Source organism: Somniosus microcephalus, chromosome 17 (assembly GCF_052327205.1).
Source record: "Somniosus microcephalus isolate GS21.2 chromosome 17, FLI_Smic_1.0, whole genome shotgun sequence".
In the NCBI taxonomy this organism is placed as follows: Eukaryota; Metazoa; Chordata; class Chondrichthyes; order Squaliformes; family Somniosidae; genus Somniosus; species Somniosus microcephalus.
In genome coordinates, this window is record NC_141003.1 from 27543316 (window position 1) to 27564324 (window position 21009).

At 44.6% G+C, this 21009-nt stretch overlaps 1 protein-coding gene across 11 annotated transcripts in view; it reads right to left on the reverse strand.

The window, feature by feature from the left end:
• Positions 1 to 21009, reverse strand: part of LOC147105595 (caldesmon-like) — a 256048-nt gene that overhangs the window by 32500 nt on the left and 202539 nt on the right. For all 11 annotated transcript variants that reach the window (XR_015081519.1, XM_086010134.1, XM_086010133.1 and 8 more), the window contains 3 exons: positions 12119 to 12249; positions 9413 to 9668; positions 6009 to 6149 (listed from right to left, as the gene is read on the reverse strand). Coding sequence is in view for 10 of the 11 variants with exons in the window: in XM_086010134.1 (XP_085866260.1) it covers positions 6009 to 6149; positions 9413 to 9668; positions 12119 to 12249 (528 nt within the window). In the remaining variant the exon portion in view is untranslated. The remainder of the gene's footprint in view (positions 1 to 6008; positions 6150 to 9412; positions 9669 to 12118; positions 12250 to 21009) is intronic.

The following is a 21009-nucleotide window of genomic DNA, read 5'->3' on the forward strand; positions in this document are numbered from 1 at the left end:
ATTGAACCAGCATCGTGTCAAGATGTTTGGGATCTTTCCAATAACACACTGCATACAGAGTGTAAAATGTACCTCCCTCAATCTTAAATTGCCCAAAATGGAAAAGGAACCTTGATCCCGAGGACTGCAGTGGCCTCTTGGAGAATCAGGAATAGAATTAAAAATGTTTCAGAAGCCAGTTTTCTCAGGATTAAAATAATATTTGTAGAGTAGGGCAGTGTTGCAATCTTCTGTCAATTTCCATGTCTAATAACATGTAATTTAAATGCCTCTCACTTTGAGGTCACAAACTGAAATAAGTTTCCGAGGAGTGAATTAGCCATCTGCTGGTTGCCACACAGAAAGGCCTGGAGACATGCAGACTGGGGGAAGTTTAACGATTTAGTGTTCTTGGTGCAGGATTTTGTGTGACGGAGGCCGTGTCTTTCCATTAATTCCAACGGACGTGAAATCACGCAGGCCCTGAATTGGGCCTTGGCTCTTCAATCCCCAAATTCACTGCTCGCACAAAGTCCCGGAGGGGAGCTGAACTCGAAGAGAATGCTGCTACAGTGCTGTCTCTCTGTGATCGAGTGTGACTCCCCACTGGGAGCGTAACTCGGTGAATTTATCTGTATACACTGCTGTTAGGTGAAGCTCTGCACCACCAGCACTAAATCAACAAACTTACTCCACTAAAGGAATCTCTATTTTTTAACATTCCACCATACAGCAATCCAGATCATAACTCAAAAGTCCATACACAAAGTGACGCTTAATACCCTGCAGTACTGTGTTCATAAATGGACCGCATTTTCTCTGTATTATATGAATTCTTGTGAACGGTACAGGCAAATATTAAAATGTGTTTTGGAGACATCATTTATAGGAGATTTTCTTTCAGGAATTCCGCCATGACCTTACTTGGTTGTCGCTGCAGAAAGCTGTTCAAACTCAAGTGCCGTGAGGAATCATTCCCAATTTAATACCAGGAGGTTACATATTTTAGAACCCGCACCCAAGAGAAAGGCCAGAAAGCCTCACGATCATGTAGCTTTATTTGCAGTGTTTCTATTTTCTGGCATTCAGTTCTTCTTGGGGTAAATTCACCAATCCAATACTCTCAGTGGTAAGCAGTACAGATCTGAGGCTCGATGCTGCCGTGTTTTAACCTGGTCTCCATCCTGCACTCCCTTCAAGTGCATGTCTCTGCTGGGAGCGCAGGATTGGTGAATTTACCCTGTTATCTCCACAACCAGAGTTGTGCGTCAGGTTCAGGCGCATTTTAAAAGAATCTGTTATTTTGCCGAGTGCCTGAAGATGGTGCCACTGCGGTTGAAACCGGCTCTGCTCTTAGCAGCGCCATCAAGAGGCACTTAATGCTACTGCTCGATTTTGTAATGTGCATGTTTGTATTGTACACGCCTGACTATTTTCTAACAAGTTTACTACATCCAAGACAAGGCCCCGAATCAGATTTCAAAATGGGGCCCGAGCAACATGCTAGATAAACATAATGGCATGCGTTTCCTCACACCACCTGACCCTTCACAGTGATTCTCTGCCTCTAATGAAGAATGTATCTATATAAAAACATTTTATAAATCCAATTGTTTACGGTAGTTGCTGATACACATGGCAGATTTAAAACATTTGTTTAATACAGAATATTCCACTTGCTCACTGATCTATCGAACCTGCTGTAGCTCTATACCCCTGGGCTTTGAGCGCTGGCTACTGTGGAGCTTACACGATCCACACAGAACCCCACGACCTACTGAAAATAATGGTTATAAACTAGAGTAAGGGTAGCTGGAAGCTGTATGGTATGATGAAATTTAGAGGTCCCTTTTTCTAGTTAAATTATAACAGACTAGAAAGACAAGACTTTGCTTCAACTATTTCATTAACCCTTTTTGTATTTCAATACCTGTTGTTAGGTGATAGCTAGACATAATGGGCCCTATTTAAAATTTGTGCATCAAGATTGTATTAGCATCAAATATGTTGAGCAATGCTGCATTATAAGTACCGTATGTTATTTCTGTAATTAGGATTTGGTGGGGAATGATCTGATAACCAGGAGACCTCAGCCACAAAGAAGAAGAAAGACTGGAAACATTGGTCCCTTTTTTCGTTAGAATGCAGATTATGGGGCAATATGATAGAAGTGTTTAAAAATATGAATGGATGGGACAAGATTGATGGAAGCAGACCACTGACAGGGACTGATTGGTTTTATTTTGTCTGTGTCTCTGTCGGTATGTCTGTGTGTCTGTCTGTGTGTGAGTGTGTTTGGCTGTGTCCATCTCACAGCCACTTTCAAATAGTGAGTCTGCCATTTTCTGAGCAAATATGAGGCAGAATGGTTGACTTCTCCTAGGAAGCTGTTAGATCATTCCCCACCACATCCTTATTTTTTTTTCCAAAATGTCAAAATAAGCTCTGACATCAGAATGTTCTTTTCCATTGGGTACAAATTCTGATACAGTTGTGAAAGGGTTAATGCCGACAGACTCACAGCATGCATTCAACGCTAAGAATTTTTTCAGCAAAATGTTCAATTCATGAAACATCCTCTCCTTAGGACTGCTTACATCAATTCACTGGGGTACAGTATTAAAATGATAAAGGAGCAGAGGACAGAACACAGCAACTCAGCAAAAGATTGTATCCTCAGAGGATTATTGTATATCAAACAGGCAGACACATACGGTAAACAGGATGCACATATACCGGCAGATCTGAAACAATTCCAGAAAGGTAGGCATGTAAACGACTGATGTTAAACTTTGGGGTGTTCTCGTCATCGCACCCTGGAAATCATAGCTCAGCCGGAGGCCATTCAGCCTGTCACATCTGTACCAGTACTAGCTGGGCAACTGGAGCTAACTATACTTATTCCAATTCACTGCCCCTTTCCCATATCCTTTTACTCATACTTATAGCTATATTATAAAGGCCACTTTTAAGGCGAACACATTCGTAAAATCGGTTTGCTAACCTCTGCCTCAGTAGCAATTAGTGGTGAAGTATTCCATGCTCTAATAACCCTCTGTGTGAAAAAATGACATTTCCTTTAACTTTCTTCTTCATTCTTTTGGTAATAATCCTCAATCTGTGCCCTGTGATTACAAACTCACCAACAAATGGAAATAAGAATTTAGATTCCTCCTTATCTTTCTCTGTTCCAGTGCAAAATGCCTCAAATTTTCTGAGTCTTTCTACATAAACGTTACCCTCATTCCTAGTGTCATTCTCGTGAATCTTCGCTGTGCCTTTTCTATGACTTTAATATCCTATTCGATTGACTTTAGTGACAATTCCCTTAATACCTACCCTATTTTATGGGCATATTGATACCAAGATAGGTAATAACAATGAGAGAATAATGCAGGTTTTCAGGCTACAGGCATGGTTGTGAAAAAATGGAATTAAAATGGAAATAGTATGATTAAAATCATCATATTTTGTTAAGGGCAATTAAAACAAGTGTGTCCCATTGATGCTGGTACTCACGATCACTAAAATGTAGTGAACAAGAATTGAAAATGTAGAACAATGTCTAAAGAGGGCTAGATTTAAAACTTCTCAGCAAAATTATTTTATTTTACTTTTGTTTGAACTACATTTCAAGACAAGTCTAATGACCATCTGGAGGTCTCCAGGGTTATTTTGAGATGTGTGTGTGATTTGTGAAACAGAAAAAGAATGAGCATTTCCACACTGCCTTATCACATCCTTAACCCAAAGTGTTTCATATCCAATGAATTACTTTTGAAATGCAGCTATTCTGTAGGTTAATACAGCAGTCAATGTGACTAAATGAAATGAATGACTAGTTCATCTATTTTTTTGGCAGTTTTAGTTGCGGACAGAATGTTGGCCATGATACTGGGAGAACTGCCTGTTCTTCTCCAAATTGTGCTTAGGAATCTTTAAAGAGCCAGAAAGACCTTGATTTAGCATCAAACCTCAAGCAGTGCTGCACAGAAGTATATCAACCCAGATTCTGTGCTTAAGAAGTGGTTCCTGAACTTACAACCTTTTGACTCAGAAGCAAGAGAACTGAGCCAAGCTTATATTATCACTTATAACATTCTGTCATGTTTATGGATCTATAGGAGACTCTATGCAAATTAAAATGGTTCAGGTAAACTGTGCAGGCATGCTGGAGAGTGGTTGACAGAAAACATGTCTCACTGTCTCAGTGAGTAACACTCTTGCCTTTGAGTCAGAAAGTTGTGGGTTCAAATCCTACTCCAGAGACTTGAGCACAAAATCTAGGCTGGGACTTCAGTGCAGTACTGAGGGCGTGCTGCATTGTCGGAGGTGCTGTCTTTCGAATGAGACGTTAAACGAGGTCCCATCTGCTCTCTTGGGGGACGTAAAAAATCCCATGGCTCTATTCGAAAAAGAGCAGGTGGAGTTCCCCCTGGTGTCCTGGCCAATACTTCTCTCTCAACCAACATCACTAAAACAGATTATCTGGCCATGATCGCAGTACTGTTTGTGGGATCTTGCTGGGCAAACATTGGCTGCTGCTTTTCTCTACCTTACATCAGTGACTACACTTCAAAAGTACTTCATTGGCTGTAAAGCACACTGGGACGTCCTGAGGTTGTGAAAGGCGCCATATAAGTGCAAGTCTTTCTTTTTTTTTTTAAATGTCTCCTACAACATCATTGAATGACAGTAATTAACCTTTGAGGACTGGGTCTGTCTCAAATAACCACAATTTAATTATTTTCAAACTTTGCCTCTTCCAAAAAATATTTTCAGAGTGCTGAAAGTTAGAAAATAAATCTGCCTCCCTTGATGTCTCCGTGAGTTTCCTCATTCAGTAGCTGAGTCATGTGGACCATAGTGGTTTCAGCTTAATCCTTGGTCAGTCCTGGGTTAGCTGCCTATGGGGGGGGGTGATGGGTAAAAAAAAGGCTTGCATTTATATAGCGCCTTTCATGACTTCTGGACATTTGCGCACAGCAAGCTCCCACAAACAGCAATGTGATAATGACCAGATAATCCGTTTGTGATGTTGATTGAGGGATAAGCTAGGACACCAGGGATAACTACATTACTCTTCTTTCAAATAGTGCCATGGAATCTTTTACGTCCACCTGAGAGGGCAGGCAGCGCCTCAGGTTAACATCTCATCTGAAAGATGGCACCTCTTGACAGCGCAGCACTCCCTCAGTACTGCACTGGAGTGTCAGCCTAGATTTTTGTGCTCAAGTCTCTGGTGTGGGACTATGAACCCACAACCTTCTGACTTAGAGATGAAGGTGCTACCAACTGAGCCACAGCTGACACAACATTCTGCCTCTGAATACAGCCAATGAAGTACTTTTAAAATGTAGTCACTGTTGTAATGGAAGGCTGCTACAATTAGTCTCAACATCACTGGGGTGGGGAAGGAATAATCGTCCAGGGTCCCTATTCCTGGTGGATATCGAGTGACCCCTGCTGGAAGTGCATGTGTTTCGACATCGTGTGAGGACAGGATCGGCCTCAGCTCGGCCTGTGAGCACTCACTCTCAAGCCTTACATGAATAATGACCACTTGGTGAGGTACCAGGGGCTGGTCTGGTGGCCTTGGAACTGTAAACCATGAAGAAGAAGTCAACACCTTCAGCGAAAGGGGTGAAGGGACAAAAAGGTCAGTGGAAATGTGTGTAAAGAGAGAACACACTAAAACTTTATCCCAGGCTTACTTGGCCAATAGTTGGTCAGATTTTTTCTGAAAACATGAAGGGCAATTTTGTAAGGCTGTGCTAAGGGCATGATATCTTAATAGGATCACGGGTCAGAGCTAGGGCTATAACATAGCTCTGATTCTCTGGCTTGAACCTTGCACTCACCGCTCGTGAGCCAAGCCTCACAAAATTACCCCCACAGTATTTCCTCTACACAATCGCTAGTACATCATTTGTGAAATATAATTGATGTTTTTAAATGAAATTCAAATATCTTTTTGTTCCACTTCCCAGTAAGCAGGGTGCCGATCCTATAGCGCGCCGAGTACGTACTTTTAGGGAGGAGCCGCGGGGGCTCACACATTTGAACGGCTCTTTATCATTGGCTGTTTCAGCCTCTTCTGGCTTCTGCCGTTTCTCTGCTGCCTCTGCTCTTCGTCTCTCGATCTCTTCCTTCAGCTTCCTCTTCTCCTCCTTAAAACAAGATCAAATATTAAAGTTTCCGTCAAAAGATTTGTGGGTATTTCATACAAATAAACTGTGTCGGCCGTGGTTCAGTGGGTAGCACTGAGTCAGAAGGTTGTGGGTTCTAGCCCCACTCCAAGGACTTGAGCATGAACTCTAGGCTGACACTCCAGTGCAGTAGTGAGGGAGCACTGCATTGTTGGAGGTGCCGTGTTTTGGATGAAGCGTAAAACCAAGACTCCATCTGCCCTCTCAGGTGGACGTAAAAGATCCCATGGCTCTATTTTGAAGAGCAGGGAAATAATCCCCAGTGTGCTGGCCAATATTTATCCCTCAACCAACATCACTAAAACATTAGCTGGTTATCACGTTGCATTTTGTGGGACTTTACTGGGCGCATATTGACTGCCATGGTTCCTACATTATAACAGTGACTACACGTCATTGGCTGTAAAGCGCTTTGCGATGTCCATCATTGGCGTGAAAGGTGCTATATAAATCATGAGAGATGTTGATAGAGTAAGAAACTGTTTCCACTGGCAATAGGTCGGTAACCAGAGGACACAGATTTTTGGTAACTGGTAATAGAACCAGAGGAGAAATTGTTTTACTCAGTGAGGTGTTATCATCTGGAATGCACGGCCTGAAAGGACGGTGGAAGCAGATTCAATGGTAACTTTCAAAAGGGTATTGGATAAATACTTGAAAAGGAAAAGTTTGCAGGGCTATGGGGCAAGAGCAGGGGAGCAGGACTAATTGGATAGCTCTTTCAAAGTGCCGGCATGAGAAGGATGGGCCGAATGGCCTCCTTCTATGTTGCAAGATTCTACGATATGATTCCACATGAAGTGGAAATAGGAGAGGTTTTCTTGCAGTCATTAGGGGAAGTTCAGCACCTCTGAAGATGGAGGAAGCAACAGCCCAGGGCAGAAGTAGTGAATTCAGCCGGAATTTAGTGAGGAAAATTATAATTTAGGGAGAATACTAATTGGCTTTTACTGTTTGCTAATTCCCACCAAAACATTTAAGGTTTGATGGCAGCTGCTTTGAGGGTGTCAGGTCAGTTATATAGATCTCAGTTCCTTTTGTTCCAGTGCATCCCTTTACAAATCTGTAAAATTTCAACTTGAATGTTCATCTTAAAGTGTGAGTTGTTTCAATAAAGTTGCACTAAGTATAGTAGAGACAGAAAGAGCTGAAAACACTCAGCGGGTCAGTCATCATCTGTGGAGAGAACAGATAAGTTGATATGTTAGGCTGGGCCCTTCTTCAGAACTGAAAACCAGAAGTCTCGTTCATACTGAATTTAATTGTTGCTTGGTCAGGGAATTTTGCAAATTGGAAGATAGTTGCCAGTTTCAGCCTGTAGCTTGGAAGCACAAAGCATTTTAAAATGTTTGTGCGGTCTGGTGTGTAATATGTGTGTAACAGTGTACCATTTGCCAGTAAATCTCCTGTGGCATTGCTCATGGTAAATTGGATGATACGTTGTTTTATAAGGACATATAAAACATGTAAAACACAATGGGGTAGAGTTTCCGCTTGGTTTTCTCAGCGCAATTCGCCCAAAATCAGCACAAAAGATCGTAGAATTTTAAGTGCAAATTATGTTCAGCGCAAATCGAGTTCCCGCGATCTTTTGCACTAGTAGGCGCAGAAAGACAACAGCACTGGGACTGGGGGCAGGGGGAGAGAGACAACAGCACTGGGACTGGGGGCAGGGAGAGAGAGACAACGGCACTGGGACTGGGGGCAGGGGGAGAGACAACAGCACTGGGACTGGGGGCAGGGGGAGAGAGACAACAGCACTGGGACTGGGGGCAGGGGGAGAGAGACAACAGCACTGGGACTGGGGGCAGGGAGAGAGAGACAACAGCACTGGGACTGGGGGCAGGGGGAGAGACAACAGCACTGGGACTGGGGGCAGGGGGAGAGACAACAGCACTGGGACTGGGGGCAGGTGGAGAGACAACAGCACTGGGACTGGGGGCAGGGGGAGAGAGACAACAGCACTGGGACTGGGGGCAGGGGGAGAGAGACAACAGCACTGGGACTGGGGGCAGGGAGAGAGAGACAACGGCACTGGGACTGGGGGCAGGGGGAGAGAGACAACAGCACTGGGACTGGGGGCAGGGGGAGAGAGACAACAGCACTGGGACTGGGGGCAGGGGGAGAGAGACAACAGCACTGGGACTGGGGGCAGGGGGAGAGAGACAACAGCACTGGGACTGGGGGCAGGGGGAGAGAGACAACAGCACTGGGACTGGGGGCAGGGGGAGAGAGACAACAGCACTGGGACTGGGGGCAGGGGGAGAGAGACAACAGCACTGGGACTGGGGGCAGGGGGAGAGAGACAACAGCACTGGGACTGGGGGCAGGGGGAGAGAGACAACAGCACTGGGACTGGGGGCAGGGGGAGAGAGACAACAGCACTGGGATTGGGGGCAGGGGGAGAGAGACAACAGCACTGGGACTGGGGGCAGGGGGAGAGAGACAACAACACTGGGACTGGGGGCAGGGGGAGAGACAACAGCACTGGGACTGGGGGCAGGGGGAGAGAGATTACAGCAGATTGAGTACAAGGGTGGCCAGGGTATGGAAACTCCAGCAGCAGTATTGGGACTCGAGTGTACAGGAGAGGAGATGCAGCAACATCAGGACTCGCCGTGGTGATTCACTGCCTCGCCGTGGTGATTCATTGCCTCGTTCAGGAAGGTCCCTATGCTCATGCAAAAAAACAAAGTTTTCTAACACTTTTAAGACAGGTGCTAATAATTTCCTCAGGGGTTCTCCAATATCCTGTCAGCAAAGATCCCGGAGAAACGACATAGACTGCCGTTTGCGCCATTTGTCCAGGGCTTTCCGCCAGTTTACTGCCTGAGTTACGGCAGGAGATCAGGGGAATCCCCATGGAATTTCTATCCCAGGGCGTTTTCTGTGCTGTTCTGCATAACAGGGAAATATGGCCCTGCACAGATCTTCACGATTCTCAGGTGGAAGAGCGTAAGATTGTAGACTCGTGTATGAAACACCTGATAGGCAGCACAGACTGAGAATCAAACCTCAAGTATCACACTACTCAGTGCATTTACCCACCGAGCCAGAGGGGAGTGCCAATGTTTAGTTCTTTGTTTTTTGATTACATAGAATTTACAGCATAGAAACAGGCCATTTGGCCCAACTGGTCTGTGCCGGCGTTCGTGCTCCACACGAGCCTCCCCCCACAAAACTTCACCGCACCCTATCAGCATATCCTTCTATTTCACCCTTACCTCTTCCCTTGCTTTTCTCTCAGCCTCATCCTGTTGCCGCTTTTGCTCTTCCTCTTCTCGTACCTTCCTGCGCCCTTCTCGTTTCTTCTTCAGCTCCTCCAGCTCCACTACGGCCACCTGCTGCTTCTGTTTCATTTTTTCAAACTCCTCGCTCTCTTTCTCATCTTGGCGCCGTCTCAGCTCCTCCAGCTTCCTCTCTGCCTCAAGTTTGGACGCCGCTTCCTCTGCCTCTTGGCTCGACTTGGAATCTGGACGGCTGCACTCCCCCCACCAAAAGGAAAAAAGCAGAATGTTATGAGGCAACACTTTGGACTCCTTCACCATCAACGCTGCTCAGATCACTTTTAAAGTAGTCCTTCTTTATACAGCAATCCAGCCATTTTAATGAACACATATCATCCCGGATGCAATTAGGGTGCTTTCAAAAATGATTGACTCTCAGAGCCCATCTTGCATGACACACTGGATTCATTTTTGGTAATTCAATTCGACATAGCCAAAGCAGTAGAATGTAAGACAGAGGAAGTCAATATCAAATAGTACAGTGCTCTGGTCTGACTGTACTTGAGTACTGCTTCCAGTTAAGGTTGCCAACATATTCAAACACTGGAGATTATTATTACAAGAGGACTTGAGTAGAAGAGTAAAGACGTCTTACTGCAATGATATAGTGCCCTGGTAAGATCCATACCTGGAGTTGTGTACACAGTTTTGGTTTCCTTACCTAAGGAAGGATACACTTGCCATAGAGGGAGTGCAATGAAGGTTCACCAGACTGATTCCTGGGATAGAGGGATTGTCCTATGAGGATGATTGAGTAGACGAGGCCTATATTCTCTAGAGTTTAGAAGAATGAGAGGTGATCTCATTGAAACATACAAAATTCTTACAGGGCTTGCAGGGTAGATGCAGGGAGGATGTTTCCCCTGGCTGGGGAGTCTAGAACCAGGGGTCACAGTCTCAGAATAAGGGGTCGTCCATTTAGGACTGAGATGAGGAGAAAGTTCTTCACTCAGAGGGTGGTGAATCTTTGGAATTCTCTGCCCCAGAGGGCTGTGGAGTCTCAGTCGTTGAGTATATTCAAGACAGAGATCGGTAGATTTTTGAATATTAAGGGAATCAAGGGATATGGGGATAGTGCAGGAAAGGGGAGTTGAGGTAGAAGATCAGCCATGATCTTACTGAATAGCGGAGCAGGCTCGAAGGGCCGAATGGCCTACTCCTGCTCCTATTTTTTATGTTCTTAAGAGGTACATTGTGGGGCGGGAGGTGGCGGGGGGGGGGATTGTAGGCTCGCTCTGGATGGCCTTCCTCATCCATAACTACCTTATGATCAATTTCAGTTTAAAAAAAATCTAAATCATCATTGTCATGTCTTGGACCAACAGTTGAGATTTCTGCCCAAAAGAAAAGCTGGTTCATTTGTGAAAAAACATTTATTTTACCAATTTTCTCGATTTATATGTTCAAGGCTATTGGTAAACAGGAACGAAACAGTGAATTAGTTGATAGTTAAAGATAAATTTTAGCACTCCCAATGGGAAGCCAGGCTCCAAAGGAGAAATGGGAACTACAATGTTGTAGACCAATCTCTGATCTCAAGTACGGCTATGCCGCTTGGAGCATGCGGCCTCTGAATTTACCCTTCAGTTTAATCAAATCACTTTTCTATGCTGCCTTTAGTATGACTCAACCCAAAACACAATGTAGTGGCAGTACAGCCCCATCAGTGATCATCTGATAGAAAGAAAGAACTTGCATTTATATGGTGCCTTTACAGCCAACAAAGTATTTTTGAAGTGTAGTAATGTAAGGAAGCATGGCACAGCAAGTTCCAAAGGCGAGATAAATGCGCAGATAATCTATTTCAGTAATGTTGGTTGAGGGATAAATGCTGACATCGGGAGATCGCCACTGCTCTTCTTCGAAAAGTGCCATCTGAGAGGGCAGTTTAGCATCTCATCTAGAAAGACGGCACCTCCAACAGTGCAGCACTCCCTCAGTACTGTGCTGGAGTGCACTCTTGTGCTCAAGTCTCTGGAATGGGACTGGAACCCACAATCCTCTGCCTCGGAGCGTGAGTGCTACCACTGAGCCACAGCTGAGACACTACAACAGAATTGCTTTATTTGCAGCAAGAAGTAGTGGACACACATTTGATTAAATAATTGATTGTGTGTGCTCAGCCCATTCATTCAGGCTGTTTCCAGGACACCATTAGGACAAGCTGGAGTGACAGTGAGTTACACACTGCCAGCTTCTGTGAATGGCCCCTAAAGTAGCAATTGTTTTAAATTTGTTGATCTCGGCAATGAGTTCTTCAACAAATGTCTGCGAACTTTGCCAGAACCATAGTAAAATAAATCACATCAGCATTATTTGCCACCCCTCAGCCAATTTAGAGATTAAGAAATGTCAAGGGATATTTGAATAAAAACACTGGTGTGTATAATCAGCAGAACATTACATTTTCCTATACTAACTTGTGTTATTTTACTAGTGTTCTGACAACACACCAGTCTGGCCATGCTACAACGGACTGCCTATTTCACGTTTGCGCAGATGCTATTGTTGGTCAACCCCATAAAGAACAGGAATTAAGGTGTGAGTCACTGGCATCAATCATTACGTTATTTCCAGGTGTATCTTCCAGAATCCCAGTGACAACAAGTAGAAATAAAAGGAATGTAATACTTCTGCTCTTACCTCAACGCTCTTTCCATTTTTTTATGTTTCTGTGCAATCTCTTCATGGAGAGCCTCTCCGTTCTCGGGGCCTGCTTTTGATATTTTCTTCTCTGTGCGCTCAACAATTTCTTCCTTCCATACTTGGCTTTTCTAGAATTTTTGTTTTTATAAACAAAGACAAGAGGTAGAAACTTAATTAATATGCTGCATTATGACTAGTTAGATATGCTGCTGTTGAAATAACGCCCACCAACCACAGAGAATTAATACCCAAACCGCTTGCAAAACATTGCAAGGGCGCAGCTTATTCTGCCGACTTCTGAGTACAGGTAGCAAAGACAGCACAGTGTCGAGTATCGAGTAAAGTGCTGTGGCTTCATCAAGAATGCATTAGCAGGACAGTCATCCCTGTGTTAAAGGGAAGTATTCCCTAAAAGGTAAATAGTCACCAGTATTGATGAACTGTGACGATCTTGCACAATCTCTAGCTGATTTGTACCATGTTGTATTCTGCTAGGAAACTCCGACAATGCCATTATACTACTGCTTTTGTGTAAATGCAAAGTGGCTGAAGTGCCAGTGTAACTCAGACATCAGGTCGGCTGTCTGACTCTCGTGAGCGCCTTGTCTTTAGTGTTAGAGAGTTGACACCATACCCGTGCTTTCATAACATTAAAAATTAACCACTCCGGAAGTGCAACACTGCACACACACACACGTTTGTTGTGAGCGCAATGTGACTCTGAGCCGGCCATATAGTTCGGGCACGCCAGCTGCACATTTCACTCGACAGGTATTGGTTTCAGGTTATAGTGATATGATAGTACCCCTGGTGCATACTTCCTAGATACTGGACTTAAGCAAAGCAAGCAAAGACTGCCCACCAGTCTTGGTATTTTACAGTTACACTGAAACATCCCGGGTATATTTTTACAATTTATTTTTACAATCCTTATCGTTATTGTACACACTTCATTGGGTTTTGCCTTCAACCTTTCTTTTGTGTACTTACTAATCTACAGTCTTCAACCTATAATATATAGCAGAAACACAATTTATCTTAAGTAGTGCCAGCTGTGGCTCAGTTGGTAGCGCTCTCTCGCCTCTGAATCAGAAGGTTGTGGGTTCAAGTCCCACTCCAGGGACTTGAGTACATAAAGCTAGGCTGACACTCCATTGCAGTGTTGAGGGAGTGCTGTCTTTCGGATGAGACGTTAAACGGAGGCCCTGTCTACTCTCTCAGGTGGACGTAAAAGATCCCATGGCACTATTTTGAAGAAGAGCAGGGGAGTTATCCCTGGTGTCCTGGCCAATATTTCTCCCCCAACCAACATAACAAAAACAGATCATCTTCACATTGCTGTTTGTGGGACCTTGCTGTGCGCAAATTGGCTGCCGCGTTTCCCACATTACAACAGCGACTCCACTTCAAAAGTACACACAGAGGAGCCCCAAAGATGAGGGAAGAACCGACAGTTTTTAGTTCAGGGCTAGGCCTAAAAGTGTACAAGTATGTGGCCTACTGGGATGAAGAGGTACTCACTACAGGGCCCTTTCCCCCCAAAAGGGGCAGCCTTTACCACTGCCCCAGGGATTACTGCCACTGTAATAAGAGCCACCTGGTGGACTAATATAATAATAAAGCCATGTGCAGTACAGTTCTTACTGGAAGCCATGTTGTGCTGTTGTATATATATGCTGTGTCTCAAGATATCACAGAATTGGTGAGGAGGATGTGATTGCAGATTCCCTAGCTGAAATTTTTGTTGGAAGATAATTCTGCCAGCCGATGGAGAGACTGTTACAGGTTCTTCGTTTTGCAGAAAAACTTAAAAATCCGAGGTAAATTTTGAGCACACGTGGCTGAACTGTCGACATTGCCAGAGACCAGATGGCTGTACCTATGGGAATAATAGGACACTTGAGTGAGTTCCATCATGACCGAGAGACTTTTGGAACGTATGTGGAGCGACTAGAAATGTTTTTCACCGCGAATAGTATCGTCAAAGTCCCCGATGATGTAAACCATAACTGGATGGTTTTAGAAATGAAACGGGCTATTTTTGTGACTGAAGCAGGCCCTGAGGTGTATGAAACCCTGAAATATGTGTTTGTTCCCACCAAGCCGAAGGACACGCCACTGAAGGAGATCCTAACCAAGTTAGAACAGCACCACAGTCCTGAGCCCCTGGAAATTGCTGAAAGTTATCATTTTGGAACATGTGAGCAATTAAATGACGAGGGTATCAGTGGGTACATTGTAGCTTTATAAAAGCTATCCATTCACTGTCATTTTGGAAACTTTCAGGATCAAGCTTTGCGTGACCACTTTGTTTGTGGGTTGAAAAATGAACCAATCAGAAGTAAATTGTTGACAACCCCTAACTTGACTTTTGACTTAGCTTGTCAGACAGCTATGTTGATGGATATGGCCGACTGATACTTCCGAGAGTTCTGCGTCATTTCCAGTCGTCAGACACCGAGGTGAAATGGCAGCAGGCTAAAAGTAAAAGGCAGTTGACCCCAAGGCCTCAGCAACTGGCCAAGGTAACAGTGCATTGAAGTCGCGCTATCAGTGCCTGGGACAACACATCGCTCAAAGCTGTCCATATGTGAAGGCAGAGTATTTCTACTGCAAGAAAACTGGGCATCTTGCAAAGGCGTGCCGACAGAAGAGTAAACCGACTGGCAATGCTAGAAGTAGAAATCGCCAGACTCTACATAGAAGAGAAGCAGCAGGACGAGGAGTTTCTGGAGATTCACGTCATCAGGAGCACGAAGGTATCTAACAGCGATTCGCGAGGTATCGTCATCCAAGTAGATGTCGCAGGAACCAGGATACCCATGGAAATCGGCACTGGTGCATCCGTGAGCGTAGTACCGGAATCACTATATCGCGACAAGTTGCGGGATTATCGACTAGTGAAAATCCCTGTAGTAGGAAGTGTCACCATACCAGTGAAATACAAGGATCAGTGTCAGAGCTTGCCTCTCATAGCAGTGGCAGGAGACAAGCCTGCCTTGACAGGTAGAAATTGGGGCTCAGAGTAGACAAAGGTGGTTTACATCCAATCAAGGGAAAGCTGGATGCAATCAGAAATGCATCCACTCCCAAGAATGTCTCTGAACTTCGATCATTTTTGGGTCTTTTGAATTACTACGGAAAGTTCCTCCCAAACTTGGCTACATTGTTACATCCACTAAATGAGCTGTTGAGAATACAGGTCCCTTGGAAGTGGTCAAAAGTATGCGACACAGCATTCAAAGAGTGTAAAAGCCAGTTAGTAGAGAGTACCATGTTAGTTCACTATGATGTATCTAAGGAGATCAAGCTAGCGTGTGACGCCTCTCCATGCAGAGTTGGGGCAGTGATCTATCATGTACTAAATAGTGGGGAGGAGAGACCAATTGCTTTTGCTTCACGTACTCTCATTGCCAGTGAGCGGAATTATGCGTAGATCGAAAGGGAATATTTGTTGTTGGTTTTTGGAGTCAAGAAGTTTCACAAATACTTGTTTGGTTATAAGTTTACCATAGTTACTGACCATAAGCCCCTGACAGCAATCCTTCATCCAAAGTCCCCAATTCCAACCTTAGCTGCAGCCCAAATGCAGAGATGGGCATTGAGTACAGACGATCAGCTGATCACAGTAATGCTGATGCTATGTCCAGGTTGCCATCCCCATCACAAGTTACACCCAATAAGGAAGAAGTGTTCTATTTCTCATACATTGATGAGCTGCCAGTCACAGCTGAAGAGATTGGTAGGGCAACCAAACGTGACCCAATTATGTCAAAAGTGTATGATTACATAGCAAATGGATGGCCAAACCAGGTATCAGAGGAAGATATCCATCCATACTTTGTTCGTAGGAATGAATTGTCAGTGGATAAAGTTTGTATCATGTGGGGAGCAAGAGTGGTTATCCTAAATAGGTTCAGGTCTAAATTGTTAGGAGATCTTCATGACCAGCACCTGGGAATGTGCTTGACCAAGAGCTTTGCATGCAGTTACTTATGGTGGCCAGGTTTAGATAAAGAGATAGAGTACATAGTCAGTCAGTGTACAACATGTCAATTGGTGAGCAAGAAACCACCATCAGTACCATTACAGCCATGGAAATGGCCTCCCAGAGTGTGGCAAAGATTACATGTAGATTTTGCTGAGCTAGAAGGACAGCAATAGTTCCTAGTGATAGATAGTCACTTGAAGTGGGTAGAGGTGTTTCCGATGCGGATAATAACAAGCAAAACACGAGACAATTTGCAAAGATTGTTTTCTTCATACGGCCTCCCAGAAGAAATTGTGTCTGATAATGGGCCGCACTTTTGTTCAGAAGAGTTCACACAGTTCATGAGCAGAAACAGTGTGAAACATACCAAAGTTTCACTGTACCACCTGCTTCAAATGGTGCAGCAGAGCGCACAGTACAAATTGTCAAATGTGCCCTCATCAAGCAAATGTTGGATCCAAATCCAAAGAAACGTCGTTGGACCACAAACTGGCAAATTTTCTGATTACCTATCGGAATATTCCTCATACCACTACTGGTAGAAAACCAGCAGAGTTGTTTTTCAAATGACAGCCACGAACCAGGTTCTTGTTGTTAAAGCCAAACTTGGCACAGTCCGTAGAAGAGAAACAATCAAGGCAGAAAGAGAGTCATGGGAGTTAGAGAGAGAAGTGTGAAGTTGAACCAAAAGATTAGAGTGAAGAACCATCACCATAAATGGTTAAAGTGGTTACCAGGAAGAGTAGTGAAGATATGTGGCCCTCCCACATATTTGGTCAGGATGTTTGATCATGGAAAGGTTAGGTTTGTTCACATTAATCATATCTTACCTACAGATGTGGAAGGAGTTGAAAGCTGGGATGATTCAATTTATTCTGATGAGTCAGATAGTCTTGTTACTAGTAGCAAATCCTACATCAGACGTATCAGAAACAAGTCCAAGACAAAGTCAGAATTTAAGTCTGAGCCCGAATCAGGCAGGCAAACAGTCTGAAAGTGTAAAGAGTCCAAATGTAGATCAAGGTCAGCCCTTGGAGAAAAATTCTCCAAAGGGTCAGCCTAGAACGAGTCAAAGTCCTACAAGATCTGAAAGTTCTATTCAAGAAAGAAGATATCCACTTCGAAACAGAAACAAATGGTTAAGTTTAATCTGTAAATATGGAAAATAAGTTCATATCTTTTGTTTGTGTTACAGAATTCTATAGTAGAATTTAAAAACATAAAATGGGTTCCATTTGAGAAATGTATACCAAGAATTGTGTATACCATGCAAGTCATGTACAATGATTATTTTCTATGATTAACTTCTTCAATAAGGAGGGAGAAGTGTAATAGAACCACCTGGTGACTACTGATGTATATAATAATAAAGCCATATGCAGTACAGTTATTACCAGAAGCCATGTTGTGCTGTTGTATATATATGCTGTGTCACAAGATATCACAGCCACCCCTGTCCTGGGAGCAGTGGAAACAGTGGTGGTAGGCAAGGGGAATGGGGGAGCTTGCTGGGTTCTGCCTCCTTGCCATAACTTCCATGCACCTGACGTGGTTGGAGTGGCTGACAGCTGTCCTAATAGGGGTAGAAGGTTAGGAAGGCAGCAAAAGAAAGAAAGAAAGACTTGCACTTACATGGTGTCTTTCACGACCACCGGACGTCTCAAAGCGCTTTACAGCCAATGAATTACTTTTGAAGAGTAGTCACTGTTGTAATGTAGGAAACGCGGCAGCCAATTTGCACACAGCAAGCTCCCACAAACAGCAATGTGATAATAACCAGATAATCTGTTTTAGTGATACTGATTGAGGGATAAATATTGGCCAGGACACCGGGGATAACTCCCCTGCTCTTCTTCGAAATAGAGCTTTGGGATCTTTTACGTCCACCTGAGAGAGCAGACGGGGCCTCTGTTTAACATCTCATCCGAAAGACGGCACCTCCGACAGTGCAGCACTCCCTCAGCACTGCACTGGAGTGTCAGCCTAGATTTATGTGCTCAAGTACTCTGGAGAGGGACTTGAACCCACAACCTTCTGACTCCGAGGCAAGAGTGTTACCCACTGAGACAGTGAGACCTGTTTTCTGTCAACCACTCTCCAGCATGCCTGCACAGTTTACCTGAACCATTTTATTTTGCACAGAGTCTCCTATAGATCCATAAAAATGACAGAATGTTATATGTGATAATATAAGCTTGGCTCAGTTGGTAGCACTCTTGCTTCTGAGTCAGAAGGTTGTAAGTTCAGGAACCACTTCTTAAGCACAGAATCTGGGTTGATATACTTCTGTGCAGCACTGCTTGAGGTTGATGCTAAATCAAGGTCTTTCTGGCTCTTTAAAGATTCCTAAGCACAATTTGGAGAAGAACAGGCAGTTCTTCCAGTATCATGGCCAACATTCTGTCCTGACATGCATCATACGCCCTCTTTTTTTGTTTCATCATCTTCTCTATCTCCCTCGTCACCCAAGGAGCCCTTGCTTTGGTTCCTTTACCCTTCCCTCTTGTTGGAATGTACCTAGCCTGTACCTGGAACATCTCTTCCTTAAAGATCACCCATTGTTCCATTACAGTTTTTCCTGTCAGTCTTTGGTTCCATTTTACCCTGGCTAGATCCTTTCGCATCCCATTGAAGTTAGCCCTATTCCAGTTTAGAAGTTCCACTCTAGATTGTTCCTTGCTCCTCTCCATTGCTAATCTAAATCTTATGATACGATGATCACTCATACCCAAGTGTTCTCCCACAGACACTTGGTTGACCTGGCCTACCTCATTCCCCAGCATCAGATCCAGCAATGCCTCCTTCCTAGTTGGGCCAAGAAAATACTGTTCAAGGAAATTCTCCTGAACACATTTCAGAAATTCCTCCCCCTCCTTTCCCTTTACCCTAGCATTATCCCAATCGATATTTGGGTAATTAAAGTCCCCCAATATCACCACTCTTAGCTCTTGCATATCTCTGCGATTTCCCTGCAGATTTGCTCCTCTATCTCCCTCTCACTATTTGGAGGCCTACAGAATACCCCCAATAATGTGATCATACCCTTTTTGCTCCTCAACTCTAACCAAATGGATTCTGTCCTTATCCCCTCAAGAACATCCTCCCTTTCCAACACTACGTCTTCCTTAATCAGCACTGCCACCCCACCTCCCTTTTTCCCTTCCCTATATTTTCTGAATACCTTGTACTCTTGATTATTAAGTGCCCAGTCCTCACCGTTTTTAAGCCACGTTTCCGTTATTGCCATAACATCATATTGCCTCACGGCTAATTGTGCTTGTAACTCACCAACCTTATTCACCACACTTTGTGCGTTTACGTACATGCATTCTAAACCTATTTTTGAATTTTTCGTAGTCTTTCTCAGTCTGCTCCTATCTAATATGGTACTACTACCGCCTCTAGTACTAACTTCCCTAGTACTATCCAACACAGTCACTCTTTTATGCACCTTATTCCTCTTTCTACTCCTATATGCTGGTGCCCATCCCCCTGCCAAACTAGGTTAAACCCTCCCCGACAGCACTAACAAACCTCCCTGCCAGAATATTGGTCCCGGCTCTGTTGAGGTGTAACCCGTCTGGCTTGTACAGATCCCACCTTCCCCAGAAATGGTCCTAATGCCTCAGGAATCTAAAGCCCTCCCTCCTGCACCATCTCTCCAGCCACGCATTCATCTGTTTTATCCTCCTATTCCTGTACTCACTAGCATGTGGCACTGGAAGTAATCCAGGAATTACTACCTTTGAAGTCCTGCTTTTTAATCTCTCTCCTAGCTCCCTAAACACTGCCTACAGGACCATATCCCTCTTTCTGCCTGTGTTGTTGGTACCGATATGGACAATGACCTCTGGCTGTTCACTCTCCCCCCTCAGAGTGTCATGCAGCCACTCAGTGACATCCTTGACCCTGGCACCAGGGAGGCACATCTACAGCCGCAGAAACACCTGTCTGCTCCCCTAACTATTGAATCCCCTACCACTATTGCTCTTCCACTCTTTTTCCTGCCCCCCCTGTGCAGCTGAGCCACCCATGGTGTCATGGACTTGTCTCTGGCTGTACTCCCCAGAGGAACCATCGTCCTCACCAGTACTCAAAACAGAATACTGGTTGGAGAGCGCGATGCACTCCGGGAACTCCTGCAATACCTGCCTGGTCCTCCTCTTCTGACTGGCCATCACCCATTCCCTCTCTGCCTGCATACTCTTAAGCTGCGGGGTGACCACCTCTAGAAATGTGCTATCCACGTAACTCTCAGCCTCGGGGATGCACCGCAGTGACTCCAGCCGCCGCTCAAGCTCCGAAACCCGAAACCCGGAGCTCGAGTTGCCGTAGCTGGTGACACTTCCCACACATGTGGTTGTCCAGGCTACACGAAGTGTCCAGGACTTCCCACATGGCACAGGATGTGCACTCCATGGGACTGAGCTGCCCTGCCCTCCTGCAACTGTTTGCAAGTGCTCGTCTTTCCTCCTGCACGGTTAGCTGGCAATCTTTTCTGTGGCACATCCACTTGCCTTATTGATGACTTGTCTAGTCAGTCTCACCAGCCAGCCCACATCTTCCATCTGCCTAGCTAATGACATTAGTACAGTGGTCCCATTATAGAATTAAAAATGGAGGCAAGTTATTTTTGGATAAATAAGCCACAGCTGAGTCATACTGAACAACTGACGACCAACAAAGTGAGTTATAGGGTTCTAGTTGAGTTTTAACCTAATCTGGGAAACTGGCAGGATTGGGTTGGCCGCCCGTTTTACACCCTGCCTGAGTTTGCTCTCCATTGACTTTGATGGTGTGTAAAATTGGACATGGTGTAAGTCGAACCCGCTGGGATCCTGCCGGGTGACTTGTCAAATGGCTTTGTGGAAAACTTAAGCCAAGAACAAATATTAGG